The sequence below is a fragment of the Mytilus trossulus genome, chromosome 4 (assembly GCF_036588685.1).
Source record: "Mytilus trossulus isolate FHL-02 chromosome 4, PNRI_Mtr1.1.1.hap1, whole genome shotgun sequence".
Lineage (NCBI taxonomy): Eukaryota > Metazoa > Mollusca > Bivalvia > Mytilida > Mytilidae > Mytilus > Mytilus trossulus.
Window position 1 is genome coordinate 4,130,326 of NC_086376.1, and position 22,229 is coordinate 4,152,554.

At 30.3% G+C, this 22,229-nt stretch overlaps 2 protein-coding genes across 5 annotated transcripts in view; one reads left to right on the top strand and one right to left on the bottom strand.

Moving 5' to 3' along the window:
* LOC134714518 (uncharacterized) lies at positions 1 to 11,443 on the bottom strand. Of its 2 annotated transcripts, none has more exons than XM_063575816.1 (6): positions 11,249 to 11,443; positions 8,501 to 8,730; positions 7,704 to 7,900; positions 6,882 to 6,985; positions 4,091 to 4,214; positions 1 to 3,302 (listed from the first exon to the last, which is right to left on the bottom strand). In XM_063575816.1, exons 1-6 carry the CDS (start codon positions 11,401 to 11,403, stop codon positions 3,237 to 3,239), a joined length of 876 nt encoding a protein of 291 aa, XP_063431886.1. In that variant the 5' UTR covers positions 11,404 to 11,443; the 3' UTR covers positions 1 to 3,236. The 2 variants fall into 2 exon arrangements, with proteins under 2 accessions (XP_063431886.1, XP_063431887.1); XM_063575817.1 differs by lacking the exon at positions 11,249 to 11,443 and adding an exon at positions 11,018 to 11,055.
* LOC134714517 (protein rolling stone-like) overlaps positions 11,014 to 22,229 on the top strand; it is a 17,087-nt gene continuing 5,871 nt past the window's right edge. Inside the window, exons 1-4 of one of the 3 annotated variants that reach the window (XM_063575812.1) lie at positions 11,014 to 11,153; positions 19,164 to 19,380; positions 19,882 to 20,101; positions 22,015 to 22,119. In XM_063575812.1, coding sequence (XP_063431882.1) covers positions 19,177 to 19,380; positions 19,882 to 20,101; positions 22,015 to 22,119 — 529 coding nt within the window. In that variant the 5' untranslated portion in view covers positions 11,014 to 11,153; positions 19,164 to 19,176. Of the gene's footprint in view, positions 11,154 to 14,892; positions 14,986 to 18,506; positions 18,607 to 19,163; positions 19,381 to 19,881; positions 20,102 to 22,014; positions 22,120 to 22,229 lie in introns of those variants that run through there. The other 2 variants (XM_063575815.1, XM_063575813.1) reach the window with 2 other exon arrangements.

Here is a 22,229-nt window from a genome sequence, read left to right on the forward strand (position 1 = left end):
TAAAGCATTCATTTATTTATTCAAAATAAAATTTTGTATGTATATATAGTGTATAAATAAAAACAGAAAAAACAAATATATATCAATATACATTACTATGCACTTCAGGAGAGTTGAAACTGTTTCTGATGAGTTTACTCTTGAGTTTAATTCTACTTATAGATAGACATATATACAATAAAATAAAATACTGATTAGTATCGACTTGATGTATCTTATATCTCAAAATGTATTCTTAAATATCTTTTCATAAGGCTTCAAATAGCAACCCAAATTTTATTAAATCAGAACAACAGTTTATGAAAATTTCAAATTTCAAAAACAACTGCCTAATTTCTAAACAAAATTCTAACATGACGTCCTTCAAACGCTTTGAGTACACACCCGTGGTAAAATATGAATATATTGCATTGGCTGTTCTGATCGTACTCCCACGTCATATGTTTTTTTATGAATGAAGAACCCGACGTCATAGAATGATGACGTTAGGATTTAAGATCATTTAAGCATTTTACGGGAAAATACACGCTTTTGATACCAAAAATCATCACAACAAGTAAACGTAAACAAACGATGCTAAAATGTGGTATAAGCCCATTTTTTTTTATATACATAGACGACATATGATCACATATAAGTGAGTTATCATTAGAATTCATTCAAATCTATCTTAATATGTTTTGTGAATAGTTTGAACATGTCACTTATTCTGTTTGCTCCGTTCTTTTACGCCAATCTAAAAGTGCGTTAATTTATGGGAACGGCAAATAATGGCCTCCACCTAGAGCGCTTCGATCCAAAAAAATTGCCGTATTTGTCCTATTAGAATCGAAATAATTCATGGGGGCTTGAATATATCTAGATTTTACCACGGGTTGTCCCTTTATGCCGATATTTTACCCCTCGCTATCGCTCAGGGTAAAATATTTGTCATAAAGGGCCAACCCGTGGTAAAATAACGATATATTCAAGCCCCCATGAATTATTTCTTAAATATAAAAGTAATTTTTTGATTTATTTGCTTCATAGATAAGGCTAAAAATACAACACATTTATATGAAAGAAAAATAATAATAACAAAACAATGCAAAGTTGTCTCAATTAAATCAGTAAGAAGGTTTTTTAAACCCATGACAAACAGTTTGGAATAATTCTGATTTTTTACTATCAAATACTAATAGTAACATATATATAAATGTGTGAGTAAAATAAACAATATACAAAGAATAAGAAACGAGATAGTAGCAAAAAAAAATAATCATAACATAAAAAGTAACATTTGCTTATTTGAATTTATGAAAGAAATTGGAATGTTTAATAATCAGAATTCAATGTAAAATATTTCCAAAGCAAGAGATTCATTCTATGCCTACTCAAAATATATTTACCAATTTATTGATGCCAGTACCATATTAAAAAAGCAATAAGGAGATGTGGTTCTGTACATTTCAAAAAGTCAATAAATCATAAAGGAATATTTATTATCAGCCAACTGTTTTTCAAATTGGAATGAGCTTGCAATTTTCCCCATAATGCATATAATTGATTTTGGTACTAAACACTTTTTTTAAACATTGAAAAAACATAAGCTTAAATGTATAAATATTATGCAATTGCAATTGGTATACTGTTTTTTTGTTATAATATGATTCTTGCTATAATCTTGATTTTAAAAATAAATGAAATATTAATAGATTGTTAGATACATGCTAATAACTTTTAGTTCTGATTGTTTTTGTTTTCAAATAAAATGATAAAATAATTGCAGATGACAGTGTTATTTCACTTTGGTTTAGGATCTTTACCAAGATATCTTAAAAATAAAAGGAATTCATAAAAAATACATACATGAAATGGCAACCAAATAACCACTAGATGACAAGATAAGAAGAAGACATTTAAGCACATTTATGACTAAAGCATATTTGAATAACATTATCATGTGTAAGCAACATGAGATTTATAACAACATAATAATATATAGTTTAAAACAACAGAGAACACAATAAACATTATGATCACTTTGAAGTTAACACAAGGTTATTACTCACAGCAATAACAAAATAAAGAATACACATATTGTTTTTTCAAAAACATATTTATTATTCTCAATTCAAGGGAGACAACACATATTCCAAAGAACAAATCATATAGCTCAGGCTTCAAGACTATTGTCATTAGTTGTTGGGGAATTCATGCAATTCAAAACTTATAATATTTTTCCTAAAGTCAATACCCCCTCTCAAGTAAATTGTCTAAACTGGACAACATTTTATTTTATATGTTCACAATATTACCTCCCCTTTGTAACTTGGTCACAAGTCTTTAATAAATGCACAAAATAAACAACACAAAAACCCAACGAATGAAATAAACATATTGGTAACAGCCAACAAATATTCAAGGCCACCTATGGTCTCTTTTTAGAATTAAATACCATGAACACATAACTTGAACATTTGAATAAACCAAATAAAAAACAAATTCAGCCTGGAAATAAATTTTTTCTTCAGGTCAGAAACTTGCAGAGTAATGAAAGAATGAGAATGGGCAGAAGCAAAATTATCATCCTCCTGTGGTTACACAGACCAACAGTATCACTATAAAAGTTACACAGAGCAAATGTATCACTATAAAAGTATTATCTTGAAGGGTAGATAACTCTTTACGAAGAAAATCAGGTTTTTGAGACACAAGAATGCTCTGAAAACTATTTCTGAACTACCTTACAACAATTTGCCTTACTGCTTACTGTAAGTAGATCTGTGGTTGTATTAAACTAGGGAAAACAAAACATTTCAGTACAGCATTTTTGCTGGCAATTATAATCAGTACATACAAGAATAGTTTCTAATCCCTTGTTCAAGTTCAACAAAATTAAATACAATATCTATATATTCCAGTGTTCTCAACAGAATGATTTTTAAGCATATAAAGTGTTAGCTTATAAATATTTTTATTACATTATTTCATTTTATTCCATTGGTTAATTAATGCACTATCAAATAAAATAAAAAAAAGGATTATTTGAATAGAATTAAAAATTGCATTTATAAATAAGCCACACAACTTTAAAGGGGTTACCCTCACTAAATCTTTTTCTGTTAATAGTTTCTAACAGAAGATGTTGTTTTGATGGTCGTTTTTCTATTTTTCTTTAAATCAAATGATCTGTTATTTGTACATCTACATCGTAGGTTACCATTGAATTTCTAGATCTGGTGTTCTGTCATTTTTCATATACCATCGTAATTTCTGGCCATATCAGTCTTGCCACATTTAAGGGTAAAGGCAATACCATCCTATAAAAGAACATATGAAAACTTATTCAGATGCATGCCATCATTAATAATCAAGATGTCTTCATTTCTTGTTTTGTTCAAATTATGATATAGCAGTGTCTTAATGCATCAATGATTTTGTAGAGAAAGACTAACTATCTACTGTTAGAGATATATATAAAGTTATGCAGATTTTCCTAAAATCGTAATAATTGATCTTACATTTTATTCCATTCTACAAAATTTGCAATAGTAAACGAACGCAATAATTTCTGAATTTACAGTAATTAAAACAATTTCAACTCTTTTTAAAAGTGTCATCTTACCTATTTACCTGTATATGATATTTGATAAGTGAATAGAACTCTTTTATAAGTAAAATATGGAGAACAAAAAATTTACTTTGGATACTGTCTTTTAATATTAAGGAACATCTGTCCAAGTTTTTCAAATAAATACTTTATAATGGTTGACAAATTTAATGACGTCTTTAAATCTTTAACCACAGAATGAACCTAAATGTTGACGCTGTTAAAGATGACAGCAAGTAGGGTGTCTTGTTTCAGCAATTTTCGTTGCAAAATGACCAACAACCATAGACTGAATCTAAGACGGTTAAAATCAGAATTTTTCTTCCATACATTCAATGTAAAAAAAATTGTATGATAAAAAAAAAATCCTCAACTTTCTTCCATATTTTTTTCAAAAGGAGGCACACATACTGTTTTATTTGGACTAAATGTTGACAAAATAGAAAGATTGAGAATTTTTCTTTGAAGTCAGGATGAAAAGAAATATCAAATACTAACTGTAATCAGAACAGGTAAATCTATCCAAAATTCTGAATGTGGTAGTACTTCTGGGCCTCTGAATCCATAACAAAATTTAAATGTACAGCCAAATAAAAAGTAGGTTGACACAACTGCTACAAATCTGAAAAAGAAACATAAATGATCAGCTGATTGCCCATAATAAAAGAGAGTAAATATATATTTTTGCCCATGAAAAGTGAAAGAAAATCTATAAATAATATGTAAAAAAACAGGGAAATATTGTATCCTCAAGTATAATTCTTTGTTATCAATAAATCATCATTTATTTCAATGTGCCTTGACAATATTATCTATTTCACTGATGTTTTGTAAACACAGTATTTTCCTTTTCTAAAATTGCCAATTCAATAATGTTAGCTAATTAAGAGAATGATTCAGAACTTTTTTAATGCAAATTTTAATCAACCAATCATATATGAGACATAACTATTTAAGGTATTTAAGTTAGTGTGCAATATATAGAGAATAATACATGGCAAAATCTGTATCATATGTCGTATCATCCCGAGACATCAATATCAGCCCAAGGGCCTTTAGGCCAGAGGGATGATATTGGTCGAGGGTGATACGGCATGTGATACGGATTTTGCCATGTATTATACGCTTTATCATATATTTCAACAGAAGAGTATTATATTATATGAACTTTTTATTGATCCATAGCACTGGGTTACCTTCAGTTCTGTTTTTGTCTTGTTTCAAAGCCATAAAATAACTGCTCAATTATTTATACGAAGCACCTGGGTTACCTTACAATTTGCGTGCTGTTATTTTAAAAATATTTTGTTTATTTTTTATAGTTGCATTTAGTGTGCCAAAAAATATGAAAACTTGTTGTTCGTGACGTCACATACAATATGAAAACTTGACGTTCGTGACGTTACATACCAAAAAATTTGTAAGGGTTCCGCAGAACCCAGTGTCTCGCCTATTTTTGCTGTAAATCGCAGGCTCAACAACAATGAGGAAAAAATCAATAAAAATATTCCTCTTGTTACTATTTTATGATTGTAAGAAAATGTAAGTCCATTAAAAAGTAAATTACAGAAAAAACGGAGTAATCTTTTTACAAACTTTACTTCTGGATACAATCTTATGATCATAAATAAGCTTCTGTCCAAGTTTTGTACAAACCCAGGATAGTTTAAGGAAGTTATTAAAATTTTAAAAACTTTAACCACAGAGTGAATGTTATGGTTCCCAGCAGAAAAACTAAGTCCATTTAAAAGTAAAATATGGAAAAAATGGATTTATTTATTTACAAAATTTACTTCTGGATACTATCTTATGATCATAAACAAGCTTCTGTCCAAGTTTGGTACAAACCCAGGATAGTTTAAGAAAGTTATTAAAATTCTAAAAACTTTAACCACAGAGTGAATGTAATGTTTCCCTGCAGAAAAATCTAAGTCCATTTTTAAGTAAAATATGGAAAAAATAAAATTTTATTTTTACCAAATTTACCTCTGGATATTATCTTATGATCATAAACAAGCTTCTGTCCAAGTTTGGTACAAACCCAGGATAGTTGGAGAACGTTATTAAAATTCTAAAAACTTTAACCACAGAGTGAATGTTTTGTTTCCCCGCAGAAAAAACTAAGTCCATTTATAGTAAAATACGGAAAAAATTAAATTTTATTTTTACAAAATTTACTTCTGGGTACTATCTTATGATCATAATCAAGCTTCTGTCAAAGTTTGGTAGAAATCCAGTATAGTTTAAGAAAGTTATTAAAATTTCAAAAACTTTAACCACAGAGTGAATATTTGTTGACGCCGCCGACGCCGCCGACGCCGACGGAATGTAGGATTGCTTAGTCTCGCTTTTTCGACTAAAGTCGAAGGCTCGACAACAATGACATCATTCAAAAAAATGACCTATTTTGAGGAAATTTTTCTAAAGCAATAAAAACCCCAAAAAACTGACTTCATGTAAAAAAAAAAAAAAAAAAAAAAGGTATGCGATACGGATTTTACAATGCGATACGGGGTATGCGATACAGGTTTAGCTATGCGATACGGGGTATGCGATACAGGGTAGGTGATACAGACTGGAAAAACGAACCTTTATTAGATATACAAAATAGCTGTATTTTGTACTAAATATATGATAAATTCCAATATTGCACTAGTGTAATAATTCTACAAAATTCATGACGTCATCAACGACAAAATCTTAGATTGACTAATTCTTACTTTCAAATATTATATTACAATAAAACAGTAATTTCATGAATATTAGGGAATATTGTCCCTTGTCATGCTTGTAGAAGATATATTGCACTCGCAAGCTCGTGCAATATAAAATTCTACTCAGGACAATATTCCCCATGCAATAACCCTATAATATCAATATTTTGAAATCTCAAACAAATATAAAATTCATGAAATTATCATGGTCTCTCTACCAAATTTTGAGAGAGGCAAATTGTAATAAAAAGTTGTGTTTTTGAAAATGAAACCCCTAAAAATGCTAAAGCCACTTTGATCAAAATCCAATATCAAGTTCACAACTCAATGTCCTGATCATAATATATAAACAATCTGCAAATTGGATGTATTCTGAAATTTTGCTTTGGTATATTAACAAATTATGACATTATTGACGATGACAAAATCTATCCAAATTGGCAAATGCTACATCACAGCTCTGGTGGCAGGCTACACAATAAATATAACAGGTGAGATATCACAGGTCATCCTTATGTGTAACTTAAGTTTGAAGGTATGCAAAACCATAAATATTACAATGATCTTAGACTTACATGATAATTAAGATAGACCCTAGACTTAGACTGTTATCTTCTGGTATTGGTTGTGGTGGTGCTATGGCTGTACATGCTCCTTCATACTGAACATATACAGTAAACTACAAATAGAAGTGTATTGCAAATGCTATTTTATTTCAATGGTTGTTTATATCACCTGCATTTTATAACTTTTGTTTTTGACCACCCTCTATCCATATTTTTTAATACAAGTGTAATTGAAATACTAGGCTTAACCCGCTTTCATAAGAAAAACCTTCAATTAAACGAAGTTTCCAATAAGAAATGAAGGTGCTATACAAACATCATAAATCTAATGAAAAAATCATCCAGAGTATGGACAATAGAGTAAATCTACATTCAACTTAAACAGACCTCTTACAAGTAATGGAAACTCTTTAAACTCTTTCCATAAACCAATACAGTTTTGACAGACATTTAAAAAAAATGCATGTTAATAAGTCTGTTCAAACTACCACATTTAAAGATTCATTAATTGGAATTTAATCTCTCTACTTGGTCTTAGAATACAAGACAAAAATATCACACAGCAAAATGTAAACAAACTTCATGTTATAAATGTTTCACATTGCCATTATAGTCATTTCAAGCCTTTAATAACTGACAATGCAGTGCCAGTATAGGTTTTACTCATTGTTGAAGACCCTGTAGTTGTTAATTTCTGTATCTTATTGAGAGTTAGTGTCTCATTGGCAATCAAACAACATCTTCTTATTTGAAATTTATATGTATATGTTTCAATGTAATGTGTTTGTACTATAAATAAATACCGGTACATAAATTAATTTTATACTATACCTTGCAATTACTTTCATTAAATGTAACATTAGTTATATAGTTAGCAGGCAGTAATGCTGTTTTACCAGCATCTACTGGTTTCCATTTCATATTTCTATTGCATTGGAAATACACCTCTGACTGTAGCTCACATTCACTTTTATTATCTTTCTTGGTGTAGTTGTACCCACCGTAAAAATTTGCTCTAAAATCAGTACCTAAAAATCAATCAAATTCATAACAAATTACATTGACATTTACTGTAAACTGAAAGTGGTGATGATTACACTTAGGACTAACAAAAAGATAAATTCAACCGGTTTGACTCAGATTGAAGTAAAATATATTATAAAATTATTAGTATTACACATATAGTTTTGCCTTCCAATTTAAAAGATTTAAGCAAGGTAAAGTTCCATTTTTTACGTAATGAAATAGTGAATCCAAATTTGTTTCTGACAGGGCCTCTGTGGCCAAGTGGTCTTTAAAGTGGTTCTACTACTGTAATCACTAACCAATCAACACTGAGTCTGAGGTTGTGAGTTTGAACCCTGCTTGTGTGGGTGTGTTCAACTCTAATCTAATTGACTAGGAATGTCAGTTTTCCCATCGAAGTTCATTGGTTATTTCTGGGCACTCCGGCTTCCTCTACCAATAAAAACTGGCCGCCAAAAAATAGCCAAAATGTGGCATTGAAACATCAAAATCAAATCATTTATTTTTTCTTTCTCCTATAATTTTGAAAGAAAACAGAAATATATACACCTTAACTATTTTTATCAATAAATAAATATGTTACCAATTTATATGTAAGTTACCTTTATTGCCCTTTATTGTTGAAAAGGGATTTTTGTTAGGTATCAATTTTCCTACACTGTAATTTTTGGTTTCGTTTGCTCCTGTTCCATTGTAAGTCTGCACACATATACTAGAAGTATTTCCACATCCCATACTTGTTTGCAGTCCATGACAGAATCCCATTATTACAGTAGAGTTTCTATATCGATTCCAACCAATTCCTTCTTTCTGGGATGTAAATGACCAGTAACTTAAAAACATATACACAAATTTCATACTTTATACTGTATAGTTTGAATTTAGCACAAACCATATAATTATCCAGTAAAAGAACAAGTGCATGTGCTAAAGAGTACAATATGTACTTGTACATGAACTAATACTACAGTTTAAAATGAAATAAAAACATGCAGTCAGGGGTACCACTTGTACAAGTAATCCTTATTTACTTGAGATAAAAATAAATATACTTCAATGAGTTAATTATAATGTTTGAATTATCTCCCTCAATTTTCTCAAAAAATAACTTGTATAAGTGATTTCTTTTTTACAATTCCACAAAAATTCTCAAGTTTTGAGATGAAAAATCATATGCCTTTAATGATTTTTCCCAGGTTAGCAGTAGCTCACAACTTTTTTTTATAATAGTTCAATGTTTCATCTCATTATTGTAACAAAGAAACTGATTGCACAAAGGTGTAAGTATTTGCAGCAAGGCTTTCAAAAATTACTCATGTATATATACACCTTTTTTTTTAAAAACAGTATTAGATAATTAAGTCAGTCTATATCATATAATCAGTAGCAGATTTACATTTAGAAGGGGGACCAGAGGGCTCTGACAGTCTTTCTTATCTATGTTGTTCCTTGTGCTACACTATTATTTGTCTGTTTATCTAAAATATATCATTTTTAGCAATGGCGTTGTCAGTTTATTTTTGAATTATGTGTTTGAATATTCCTCTGGTATTCTTTCACCCCTCTTTTATTGATGCATTAAAACCAAATAATTTTAAAAGCCATTCAAGACATATCTTTTTGGACTACTGATATCTTTCATCAAACTTTGTAAATGATCAAATAAATCATAATATAAACTAGTCTAAATAATAAAAATGAAGTCTTATTAAAGTTTTGATTTGATGCCTTACAGGGGCATATATATGAGGGTCATAATGGTACCTTCATGACAAATAACGGTAAAAATTCTTGCCAAATGACGTTCACTATTTTTGGTTAATGACGATAAAATGTACTGTTACAGTAAACTTTCTTGAAGATGATAAAAACATGGACTGATTTTGACAAATCACATTATTTTTTTCCTAAAAAATGATGATACCTTTAAGTATTTGAGACCTCAAATCACAATAAGGATATTTTGACGAATCACAATAAGGATATTTTGACGAATCACAGTAGAATTTTAACCAATATGACACTAACCGTAGCCAAAAATGACTGTTTGTTGCCTGCCGTTTAAGGGCATTATTACGTAAACCATCATATATACTGCAGCTGTGCTATTTGAGCAGTCAAATTGCATTGACCGTATATTCATATGTGATATACAGTCACTGACCATATATCACCTTGTTTATGACGTTGACAATATGTTTCCGTAGAGTTTTATTTATGACGTCAATAAAACATACATGTTCGCGGAAATTTAGAGTTGTCCGCTTCAAATTAAGAATGATGTTTTATACCCATGCAAAATACTTCATTTATAAGAACAGTTTTAAGAGCTGCAGTATATAAAAAATAACCATACATTGTCATGATTGTCTCGAAATATCAATGTTATTTATACTCGGCTCAAAACAGGTAGAAATGCTCGGCACAGCCTCGTATTCTACCTGTTTCTAAGCCTTGTACAAATAACATTGATATTTCGAGACAATGTATAGTTATTCTTTATATATACAAAATCAAGGACGTATAACTAACATAATAATATACGTCCTTGACAAAATGTAGTATACATGTCACTGGTTGATGCAAGGCATCAAAACAAACATTTAACAAATAAATTGGAATTTCAAGACGTCATAACAATTTTTAGGTATCCTTACCCAGCTATAATATATAACATTCTTTTTAATTTTTAATTGATTTTATAAGCTTAGGTTTATATTCATTTCATGTTTGAGGGGCGATAGGACCTTTATCGGGACTCCGGGATTGGGTGTTTTTAAGCACAGGATTTCGGGATTGACCCTTTCGGGATCTGGGAATTTCTTTATTCGCATTTTGGGACCTCTGGATTTCGTTTTTATAAGCCCGGGATTTCGGGATTTTGTGTTTTTAACTCCGAGATTTCGGGATTAGGACCCCTCCTATCCCCCCTCATGTTTTGCTAAAGAAAAAAATTCCTTGAATATCTCCTGCAAAACAGGGACTTTCTAAACTAACTTTAGTATAAAAAGTGCCTGTACTAAATCAATGTTAAAAAACAGACGGGGTCAAAATGATAAGTGAACATAGGAGAACAATTCCTAAAAAAAAATACCCTCCCCCTTTTTTTAAACAGTTACTTCAAAGGGAGGTAAGTTATCATCAATGTGTAGTCATGTGATTTCCAAATGAGGTCATAATGGAGACATCGTATTTGTAAACAGAGGAACTGGGAGCGTAGAAACGTGAAGTCGTATACTTTGCTCAAGAATAAAGGTAATATGATTCATATTTAAGTACGTTTTAAAAATAAGTTAACAAGGAAATCGAAACCATATAAAACTTTAGATTTGCTGTGATTGTTCGCCTACCATTTTGATAGATTCCCAACTTTAAAATTGGAAAACGTATCATTTGGACAAGTGTCACAGTTCGTAGGTTTTGTTACGATAGAAATAATCAGCATTGCTCCAAAAAGATTCATAATACACTTTAAAAACATATTCATTGACATTGTCGCCACCATTTTCTATCATGTGACGTCTCGTGATAGTATTTTATGGCGGGAAATTTGAATACGAATTTTAAAATCCAAATTGAAAAAGTTTCAGTATTTTTATATTAAAGTATGTGGAACCCATTCAATCAAATTAAAAAAAAAAGAGTAAAATATGTTTGATGTACTTGAATGACAAAGTATTTTCTTTTAAGGGGCTCACAGGTATCCTCGTGTATTGTAAGTTCTTAACCACATTAGTACTGTAAGTGTAGCTGGAATAAGCAATATGTATGATTTGAACATTCATTTAAAGCAAACGTAATGTTGTTAAGAACTTTTATAGTATTAAAGCCAATTGTTGATAGCTTGAATTAATAATTTTGTATGAATAACACCTCCACGCAATGTAAATATAAAATATGTATCTCTTATCATTGAGAAAATATGTTTTTTTTTTGTTTTTTTTGCTTTTGTCTGTTTGTTTGTTTATTTTTGTATTTGTATCTGTATTTTGTAAATGTCGGCTGGTATCATTTCTGTATAGGAATTTACACCAATAAAATTATTTGATTTGATTTGTATTGTATTTTCGACCTACTAACATATTTTTCATGTTTTTCCGAGTTTCCCTGTTAGGCAGCAACCATTTGATTTTCTGGGGGGGGGCTATGTTGGTTTTTTTTTCTGTGCAAACTTTTTTTTTCGCCTTCGGCGAAGAACAATCTATTTTTTTAGCGACAAACCGAAACAATTTTTTTCTTTCAATTTTAACATAACATATAGTGGTAGCTGAGGGTGAATCAAACAAATTTTTTTTCTCAGGGTCCAAAACAAATAATTTTTTTCACTAAAACCTGGAAACAAACTTTTTTTTCCAAAAAAAACCATAGCCCCCCCCCCTGAAAATCAAATGGTTGCTGCCTTATATGTTTGAACATAGACATACCTAATATTTTGGGAGTCGCTAGTATACTTGTGCATAAAATAATTGTATCGGAAATATATTTTGATCTTTAATTTATTTTTTCATTTGAGTTCATTAGATCGAAGGCACCTTTGTTGACAAAAACAAGCGTCTTGTGTTTTCGACCTATTTAAAAAACGGGTTAAAAGTCAGAAATGACATGTCGTACAAATCCGGAATTGGTTGTAAATTTGATACTAAAGTTAATATCAAAGTGTTAGAGGCGATCAAACTTATGACTTAAAGAATTAAATGGTTTATAAATATACAACTATAAGATATAAAATATTATTTTGATGTCTTTTTTGAACAATTTGTACACATTTCAGAATGAGGCACTTTGGAGCCTTGTATGGTCTTGTATACATTCATGTTTTTGTTAATTACATTTGTTAATCCACTTGTGAAGTGAGGTTGGTGAGTATTGTCTGTAATTTCCACTGACACTGTTTTTTCTGTAAATAAAATTTAACTGATATTTTATTTTTTCGGTAAAAAGCTGTAAGGAGCATCCCTATTTCGGTATTCAAATTAACTTTAAGTATTACAACTTAAACCACCTGACAGTCATGTGACTTAATGACCTTGAATTTAACTTTGCATGCAAAATGACCTCTCCCATGAAGTTTAGAAAATTCGTTTATGTTGGACCGATTCTTTTGGAAGGTAAAACTAGCATTAGTGAAAAGGGTACAAAAATTTGCTATCAAATAAAAAAACGTAAATATTTAATATAATAACTTTATTTGAAAAATCTTCACCACACGTGGTATCATTTGCTATTGTTACTAAGTATAGCAGCCGAATATGACGTCATGCGGGCATGCACAGCATACGGGAAGTGACAGTAGAATTAGGTCGAAAACGTCAGACGGTCGAAAACACAATACGAGACGATATAAATCCTTTTTTTTTCTAATATAGGATTTATTTTTATTTTTTTAATTTTTTGCCCCAAAGTTGATCATCAGGTGCAAAAAGTGTCATTTTTGACAATTTTTCGACCCAGAAGACCCATTGGAATGCTGGTAAAGGTATCCAGCTGTAGCTGGCATGTAGAGTGGACCCTAGTTAACAAATTGACCCCAACAGCTGTTAGGTGGGAGTGAATCTGATCTTGCTTCAGCAGTCTACAGAAGGTCATTTAGACCAAAAATATGGAATTTCACAATTTTTTCTGATTTTTGACTTCAAATGGACCTGAAACCGAAAGTAGTCGTTACCTTTGCATATTTCAATAATAATAACGATCAGTATGTTATATGGCTGTGGGTTTGCACTATTTTTGCAAGTTTTATGCCTCTGAACATCCTGTGTAGGACACAGATGTGAAGCCCACCACTCCAGAAAACTGGATTTTAGCCAATTTCAATTTTCCAAGTCCGTATTTGTGCTCAAAATGCAACTTATACATGAGAAACATGAATATCCATAGCTTCAGGTTGACGGATTATGCATACATTTTAACTTATAACTAAGTATCATAAAGTGGACTTCCAAAAGTATGCAACGCCATTGGAGCGAAATAACGGTGTTTTGAGTACACTCGTCATTTGACAGTCACTGCATGGTAAGGGTAAATAGAAAAATGAAATAAAAATTGGTCCACATTGAGGTTTAAAGGGTCTAAAATTGAATTCTTGGGTTCTATATGATATGCTGATTCTAACCATGTTATGTATTTAGATTTTGGATATTGGACCATAATAGCTAGGTAAATGTCCAATTTAAAAAATTTATTAGTTTTTAAGTTTCAGATCTTAGACCACATTCATTCAGTGTCAGAAACCTATGTTGTGTCAACTATTTAGTCACAATTGTATCAAGCTTAAATGTTGTGTCCATACTTGCCCAACTGTTCAGGTTTCAACCTCTGCAGATGTATAAAGTTGTGCCCTGCGGAGCATCTGGTTTTTAATGGTGTATTGAAAAAAACTCTTAAACTTTGTTAATGAAAATTTGGTAAAAATCACCACCAACATCTAGTCCAAATAATTATGACGTCTTGAAAGGCTACTATGATTTTTTCTTTGACGCCTTACTTCAAAGTAAGGCATCAAAGAAAAAAATTATAATAGCCTTTCAAGACGTCATAATTATTTGGACTACACCAACATCATAAGCATGGTAAGTCCAAAACACCAAAATGTTCTTTTTATTATACATAAAATTGAGGATGGAAATAGGGAATGTGTCAAAGAGACAACAACCCGACCATAGAAAAAAACAACAGCAGAAGGTCACCAACAGGTCTTCAATATAGCGAGAAATTCCTGCACCTGGAGGCGTCCTTCAGCTGGCCCCTAAACAAATATATACTAGTTCCGTGATAATGAACGCCATACTAATTTCCAAATTGTACACAAGAAACTAAAATTAAAATAATACAAGACAGTATTTTTTACTCTTTTTAATGAATTCTTCATCAAATACTTCCCTCAGATACAATGTATTGCTTTTCTTTTGTCATTATGTTGTTGATAACAGGAAAGTATGTTTATGATGTAATTTTATTTAAAAACACTCAAATTTGTTCTATCCTGTACCTTGTATTTTCTATCATGTTTGCCAATTATCCAATGAATAACCATGCAGTGTTGCATACTGGGTGTGCTAAATTGCAAGTATAAAGATCAAGATTGATTGTAAGTACACTGAATTACTTACAATTAATCTTAGTCGTAAGTTTGTTTATTTCAGGGAACCAACTCATGAACTCTTTACTTCATTTAGGTTTCCCAGAAATGTCTAATATATATTTACTACCCTTTAAATCAAATTAAACAAAATTTACATTAATTTACATATATATACAATTATATTATTTTACATTCGAATCAAAATAAAAATAAGTTTCAGTGATCCTAAAGCACTAGATGTAAAGATATCTTCTGCTAGGTTAGGCACCTGTATGTTGTGATATAAACATTATACTATTTTGTAATGAATTGTTATTATTAAGTACATGTATATATAATATACATAATGTATGGATGATCATGTAAACTTGTGATCTGTCTAAATGTGAACTTTGATCATCTATCATAATGCTTATAACATTGTTTATAAAAACATGTACTATAACCTTAAACTTTCAGTTACATTTTTGTCGTGCCTCGACTTAAGTCTAAAAAGCGAGACTAAGCGATCTTACAATCGTGGACAGTGGCGGCGGCTGCGGCCTCAAATATTCACTCTGTGGTTAAAGTTTTTGAAATTTTAATAACTTTCTTAAACTATTCTGGGTTTGTACCAAACTTGGACAGAAGCTTGTTTATGATCATATTTAGATAGTATCCAGAGGTAAATTTTGTAAAAATAAAATTACATTTTTTCCGTATTTTACTTATAAATGGACTTAGTTTTTCTGCGAGGAAACATTACATTCACTCTGTGGTTAAAGTTTTTAAAATATTAATAACTTTCTTAAACTATCCTGGGTTTGTACCAAACTTGGACAGAAGCTTGTTTATGATCATAAGATAGTATCCAGAAGTAAATTTTGTAAAAAAATAAATCCATTTTTTCCGTATTTTACTTTAGTATATAAATGGACTTAGATTTTCCTCCAGTTAAAATTGTATAAAGTTTTTAAAACATTTATTGGATTTAAAAACTATCCTGGATTTTTACCAAACTTGGACAGAAGCTTCTTACAATCAAAAGATAGTATTAAGAGGAATATTTTTATTGATTTTTTTCCTCACTTTTGTTGAGCCTGCGATTTACAGCAAAAGTAGGCGAGACACCAGGTTCTGTGTTACCCTTACAAATTTTTGTACCGCTTGCCAAAATTCATAAGCATGATATAAACCTGTAAATATTTCAATAACAGCTTAAATTTCTCTAACAGCATGAACAGTTAGATGATTAAATTTCATATTTAATAAGTTTACATTTGTATTTAATTCCCTGTTAAATTATATCAATATTATTTTTAAATTTATCTTTCCTTAAATTGCTAGCATTTCATACCATATGGAATAGTAATTACCTACAGTTAGACTGTTATTCAAAATTAGGTTATATGGTTCAGTACATTAACTTCAAAATATTTACCTATAGTATCCTAGTCATTGTTGTACATGTTGTATATATATATATATATATATATATAAGTAATAAGGTTATTTAAAAGTCTTTTAGTTGGCACATTATATTTTATATGGTATTACCACATTATTGTAGTCAATGTAAAAATGTGAAAAATACACGTACTTGTGTCTGATTAAATGAATTAAAGAAGAACCAGAATTATCTTGATTCAATATATTAGTAGATCGATACTATATATTTATAATATTTTAAGGAAGATTTTAAAGGATAAAGGTATGTGTATAACGTGAAAATTTGTGTACAAAATATAACTAAATGTTTATCTATGCAGTACATGTATAAATATTTTTTAAAGGTTGCGCTTCTTTTGAGAGACATTAAATTTACTTATTTAGATATTCAAGATAAAAAATAATTTTGTACATGTTTTAATATTTAACAGTCATAACAGTATACATTTTAGAAAGACATTTAATAAATTTGTATCTGTCTTCTTGTGTTGCCTAGTAATATTAATCATCCATCAAGCAATCTAAATTATAGCTGGGGAACAGTAACTTTTATGGTCCTTTTTTTATTTATTTTTTATTTTGCGAAAGGTCTGCAAAAGTAAAAAAATAACATAAGGACCTAAGACCTACGGTTCTGCAGCTATCCAAATCGGATAGAAACATTGTTTCAATAAAAAGCCTGGTTAAAATGTAACTTTGATTTTGACTATTATTATGCCCCACCTACGATAGTAGAGGGGCATTATGTTTTCTGGTCTGTGCGTCTGTCTGTTCGTCCGTCCGTCCGTCTGTTTGTTCGTCCGTCTGTCCCACTTCAGGTTAAAGTTTTTGGTCAAGGTAGTTTTTGATGAAGTTGAAGTCCAATCAACTTGAAACTTAGTACACATGTTCCTTATGATATGATCTTTCTAATTTAAAATCCAAATTAAACTTTTGACCCCAATTTCACGGTCCACTAAATATAGAAAATGAAAGTGCATGTTTCAGGTTAAAGTTTTTGGTCAAGGTAGTTTTTTATGAAGTGAAGTCCAATCAACTTGAAACTTAGTACACATGTTCCCTTTGATATTATCTTTCTAATTTTAATGCCTAATTATATTTTTTATCCAATTTCATGGTCCATTGAACATGGAAAATGATAGTGCGAGTGGGGCATCCATGTACTTTGGACACATTCTTGTTTTTCCTGTTGGTTATACAACTTATATATTTATTAGGGTTAAAAAAAAGTGTTTAACCATGAATAAAATGATACATGCATTGCCTTATCACTTCCTGTTTGATATTCTGAGCCTAATACTAAAAACTTATGAAAAACACTTATTATAGATCTAACATTTGATACTTGTTGTATAAATTAAAATAAATATATATACATACATCTAAATTTTATCAGTGGCGGATCCAGAACTTTTCATAAGGGGGGCCGGCTGACTGACCTAAAGGGGGTGGGGAGGGGAAAAGGGAGGCTCCAGTGATTCCCTATTTTATCAACCAAATTTTTCCCAGGAAAGGGGGAGCCCTTGAACCGCCTATGTTTGTATAAAAATAATTATATACATTTACATCTTCAACAAATTTTGTAAACTATTGTTAAAGTTTTTTTTTAAAACACACAATCGACTCTGGTTCAATCTTAAATCTCCCATGTAGCGACCAAGCATACACAAATGAGTGAGTGCATAGATTTCATTTTAATTAGATTAGACTCTTGTTTAGCTATGCATTATGGTTATAAATTTTGTTAGTTGCAGGAAAAGTTCATATGTTCAAACTTAACTTTAAGTTTGATAATATTTTTGGTGACCTTTGACACTTTAAAATGCATTGATCATGTTAATAAATACATGTTAAGTACTTAAACAATGTTTGACTTCATTTATTACATGTATTACATTGAATAATCCTTTCAAATTGAAATTACACAAACATGAAAAGGAAGCTTGAAGGAAACAATATATTATCAAGATCAAGATTTTTTAGACTGAAATTGTGCAGTTTATATTTTAAATGATGACCTTCACATTAAGGAAGATTTTAGTACGAAGATAAAAGATAGCTTTCAGAGAATTGATTTGAAGTTTCTTTTTTGATTGGTTAATTAATTTCTATTTGTAATTATGACTCAATAAATATCTAAACTAATGAAATGATTAAACTAATTTGAACCCTAATTGGAAATTTGCTTTAAGCTTGTAGGTGGGTATTTTTCTTTTAATATATAATGTGGATTCTTTTATTTTCTTGGGTATCAATTTTCGTGGTTTGCTGATAACTTGCATATTTGTGGATATTTGATTTTCTTGATTTTGCCAATCTCTGCAATTATTGAAAATATGATATTTTTTGAACATTTGAATTTGTGGTTCACCTGTACATGAAACCCACAAAATTGGTATCCAACAAATAATAATGAAGTTTTTTTCTTCTTCAAATTATCGAAATTTGTTTAAGATTCTTATAGTAGCAAATTACCTAGCTATTGGATCAAAACATGTTTCATCAAAATAAGTTACATAGTTGTGTTTGAACTATAAAACTTGTGGCTTGAAGACATATACATGTATATGTTTCTATACATGATATATATAAAAGACCTATTTTAGTAACGATTATCGAATACTTAGCTAACTTTTCTGTGTTAGTACTGGGTGTCTTTGAGTGTTAACTTCGGCCAAGAACAAGCTATTTGTTAGGAAAGAAGGAAGTTTAGTCGTACATACATATTGTTATGATTTCTTATTCCTTCATTTCAGGTGAAATAACAATATGTTCAAGATAACAGCAAAGTTTGTTCAGGCAACCCATGGGGGTGTGCGGACCCTACAGAGAGGAATGCAGACCTACACAAGATATGCATACTACTCATTGAATGATCGGAAAGGAACACAAGATGGGTCCATGTCACAGAAACCATACCAGCCTAGGTACAGTTTGGAATATGACAGACCAGAAGATTTTGTTAAATCCCAGGTAAGATAGACAGGAACTTGTTGTATTTTCAGTGTATTAAATAATTAACCACCATCAAATTTAGCTGTGGTATGCAGATATACAGCCAGCTAGTGCAGTCAAAATTGTCATACATGTATATATCTTTAAGTAGATAAGCAATGATTTGATGTTGCATCCGTTTACTTAAAAAACCTAATAAGAAAACTGTAGTCAATTTGCTTATTATGTAAATATAAAGAAAATTTGAAGTAAATAACGAGACTGTAACACAAAACACCAAAAAAGACAAGATGCAATTGTTGATTTTTTAGGTGGATATCAATTTTGGTGGATTGAGGAACTATTGCATTTTCTTTTAAACCTTATTTCTTGGTTTTACCAAAGTATCCATTAAAGACTGATATTGATAGAAAATGTGTACCTTGTTGAACAGTTAAATCTATGATTTACTTAAACCCACAAATTCCAGGGAAAAAAATTATTCAACACAATTATTAAAGATTTTTGTTTTATTTACAGTGGTGCAAAAATCAAAATGACTCCATCAACTATGCAATCTACAGAACCTTAGTGGCCTTGTACTTCCTGTTTGTCGTGATGTACTCAGCAATTGTAGGAACGCTGAAGATGAAGATGTTTATAATGTTAACCTACTGGTCTCTATATACCTTAACAGCATGTCAGGTCCTGAGGGCATATAATGTGTGGCATTACATCTCTTTGAAAAGGCAGAAAAAAGGTATTGATAGGCAAATGATGGGGCTACTAATATAGATACTATGTATTCATTATTTTTATGGATATCAATTAATTATCATGATAAGTATTTTCATGAATATTTAAGTTCATGATTTTGGCACATCCCACATACAAGCAAATAGAAAATGTTTACTTATATGCAGGCCTTGAGAAAATCAAGAAATCAAATATTCATGAAAATACATTATAAGTTATATGGTTCGCTACTGACCCCCTACGGATCCATAGAGGGTTAGTAAAATCCATAGGGGGTGAGGCCGGAGGCTGAGTCCCCTATGAATTTTATTCACCCTCTATGGATCCGTAGGGGGTCAGTAGTTAACCGTATAACGTATTTATCGGACGCTGGACTTTTTCTGCGATGTTTTGTTGAAAAATAAACAATGAAAAACAACAACATTTATAGATGACGTCGCCATTAACGCGTCATGAACCCCATATGAAACTTACTAACCCCATACGGTCTCATAGGGGGTCACCACGTGACGGTGTTTAACCAATCACAACGTGATAATTCATCTGTGGTCCGATAATTAAATTTATCATGTTTATGGTTCTGACACCTTTAACCATATAATTCAGGAAAGCTGGTATCACATGAATAATAAATATAACAGAACTCACTCTCTGTAGACTAAATAATTTACAGAAATTTACATTGTAATTAAAGGAAGTCTAAGGGTGAGAAGAGCTTTAAAATTGTTCTTTATATCTACATAATCAAAGTACAGTGTAACTTGCCTTATCTAACACCTGAGTATTATTACATTCTGCTCAAACGGACACATGTTCACGGTCCCAAAATAATCCTTAGTTACATGTATTATTGTATATTAGGTAAATAAAATACTGAATTCAATTTGATTTGTGGTACAAATTTGTTTAAAGAAATAAAACCACCAAACTTCAAATTTGAAGGTTAGAAAAAAAATAAAAATAGAAGGTTTACCATGTTTACTGAGTAATTACAATTTGATAATCTGAAAGTCTTGATAATTTAAATTTGATGCATAATGACACTTAATTCAACATCACTCATTATGTTCTTCGGGGGGATAATTCTTTGTGTGATTTTGTATACAAATTAATAACCTGAACTGTTTGAAAAATAGTTTTATGCTTAAATTTAGGTGCAAATGTATTCATTCTAATGCATTCTAGTGTCATTGTTGATTGGGATACACATTATCCCCATTCTGATATCATTTTTTTTTTAAATTTTGCATTACTAGTACATTTCATATATTTCATCATTATTTTCTTTTATTTATACCCAACACTAGCAAGGGAATAATGTTTTTGACCCAACTAAATGTCATCTTGTATTCCGGAGAATATCAAATACTTTATATCAGATTCCAACAATACATTGATGTATGGGCTAATAAATAAGAAAAAGAAAGATTCTTCATAGTTTTTACTCTGGTTTTGAGGTCACAAGAGCTGGAGTGAAGGTCATAACTACATACATAAATAAACCAACATAATTCTGTGCAGGAAAGTGGTTTCTATAATCTAAATCAATTCTTATATGTGTGATTGCAACTTCACACAATATTCACATTAAATATTGATTTTGAGGTCACTCTGGTTAAGGTCAAGGTCAGTTCTTAAAATAGACTGACAAATATGTAGAAATACATTACAAAATAATAAAAAATAAATATCCTGCTAGATTGTTGTCTCATTGACAATAATTGATATGTAATCTGTTAATATTTTCATGTTTATTTACTGTTAGAGATTATATTTTCATGTTTATTTACTGTTAGAGATTATATTTTCAGATTAATTTACTGTTAGAGATTATATTTTCATGTTTATTTACTGTTAGAGATTATATTTTCATGTTTTTTTTACTGTTAGAGATTATATTTTCATGTTTATTTACAGATTTACAGATGATTAAAAGATTGAAATGGCAGTGGACTTTGTATAACATCTCAGTAGGCACTGCACCACTGGTAGCTATATTATACTGGGTTATAGCTTATGATGGTGAGTTAAACTTTAAAGGCCTTTTCATTGATTAAAACAGTATGATTTAAAGTACTTGTGATAATTGATAATTACGAAATGATTTTTTGTAAAAAAAAATAAAAAAATAC

Coding starts and splice junctions, on each gene's coding strand:
- LOC134714518 (XM_063575816.1), bottom strand. CDS start 11,403: ATGGTGGCGACAATGTCAATGAATATGTTTTTAAAGTGTATTATGAAT. Junction 6,986..7,703: donor TTAATGAAAGTAATTGCAAG/GTATAGTATAAA, acceptor TTCTATTTGTAG/TTTACTGTATATGTTCAGTA. Junction 4,215..6,881: donor GGGTCTATCTTAATTATCAT/GTAAGTCTAAGA, acceptor TTTCTTTTTCAG/ATTTGTAGCAGTTGTGTCAA.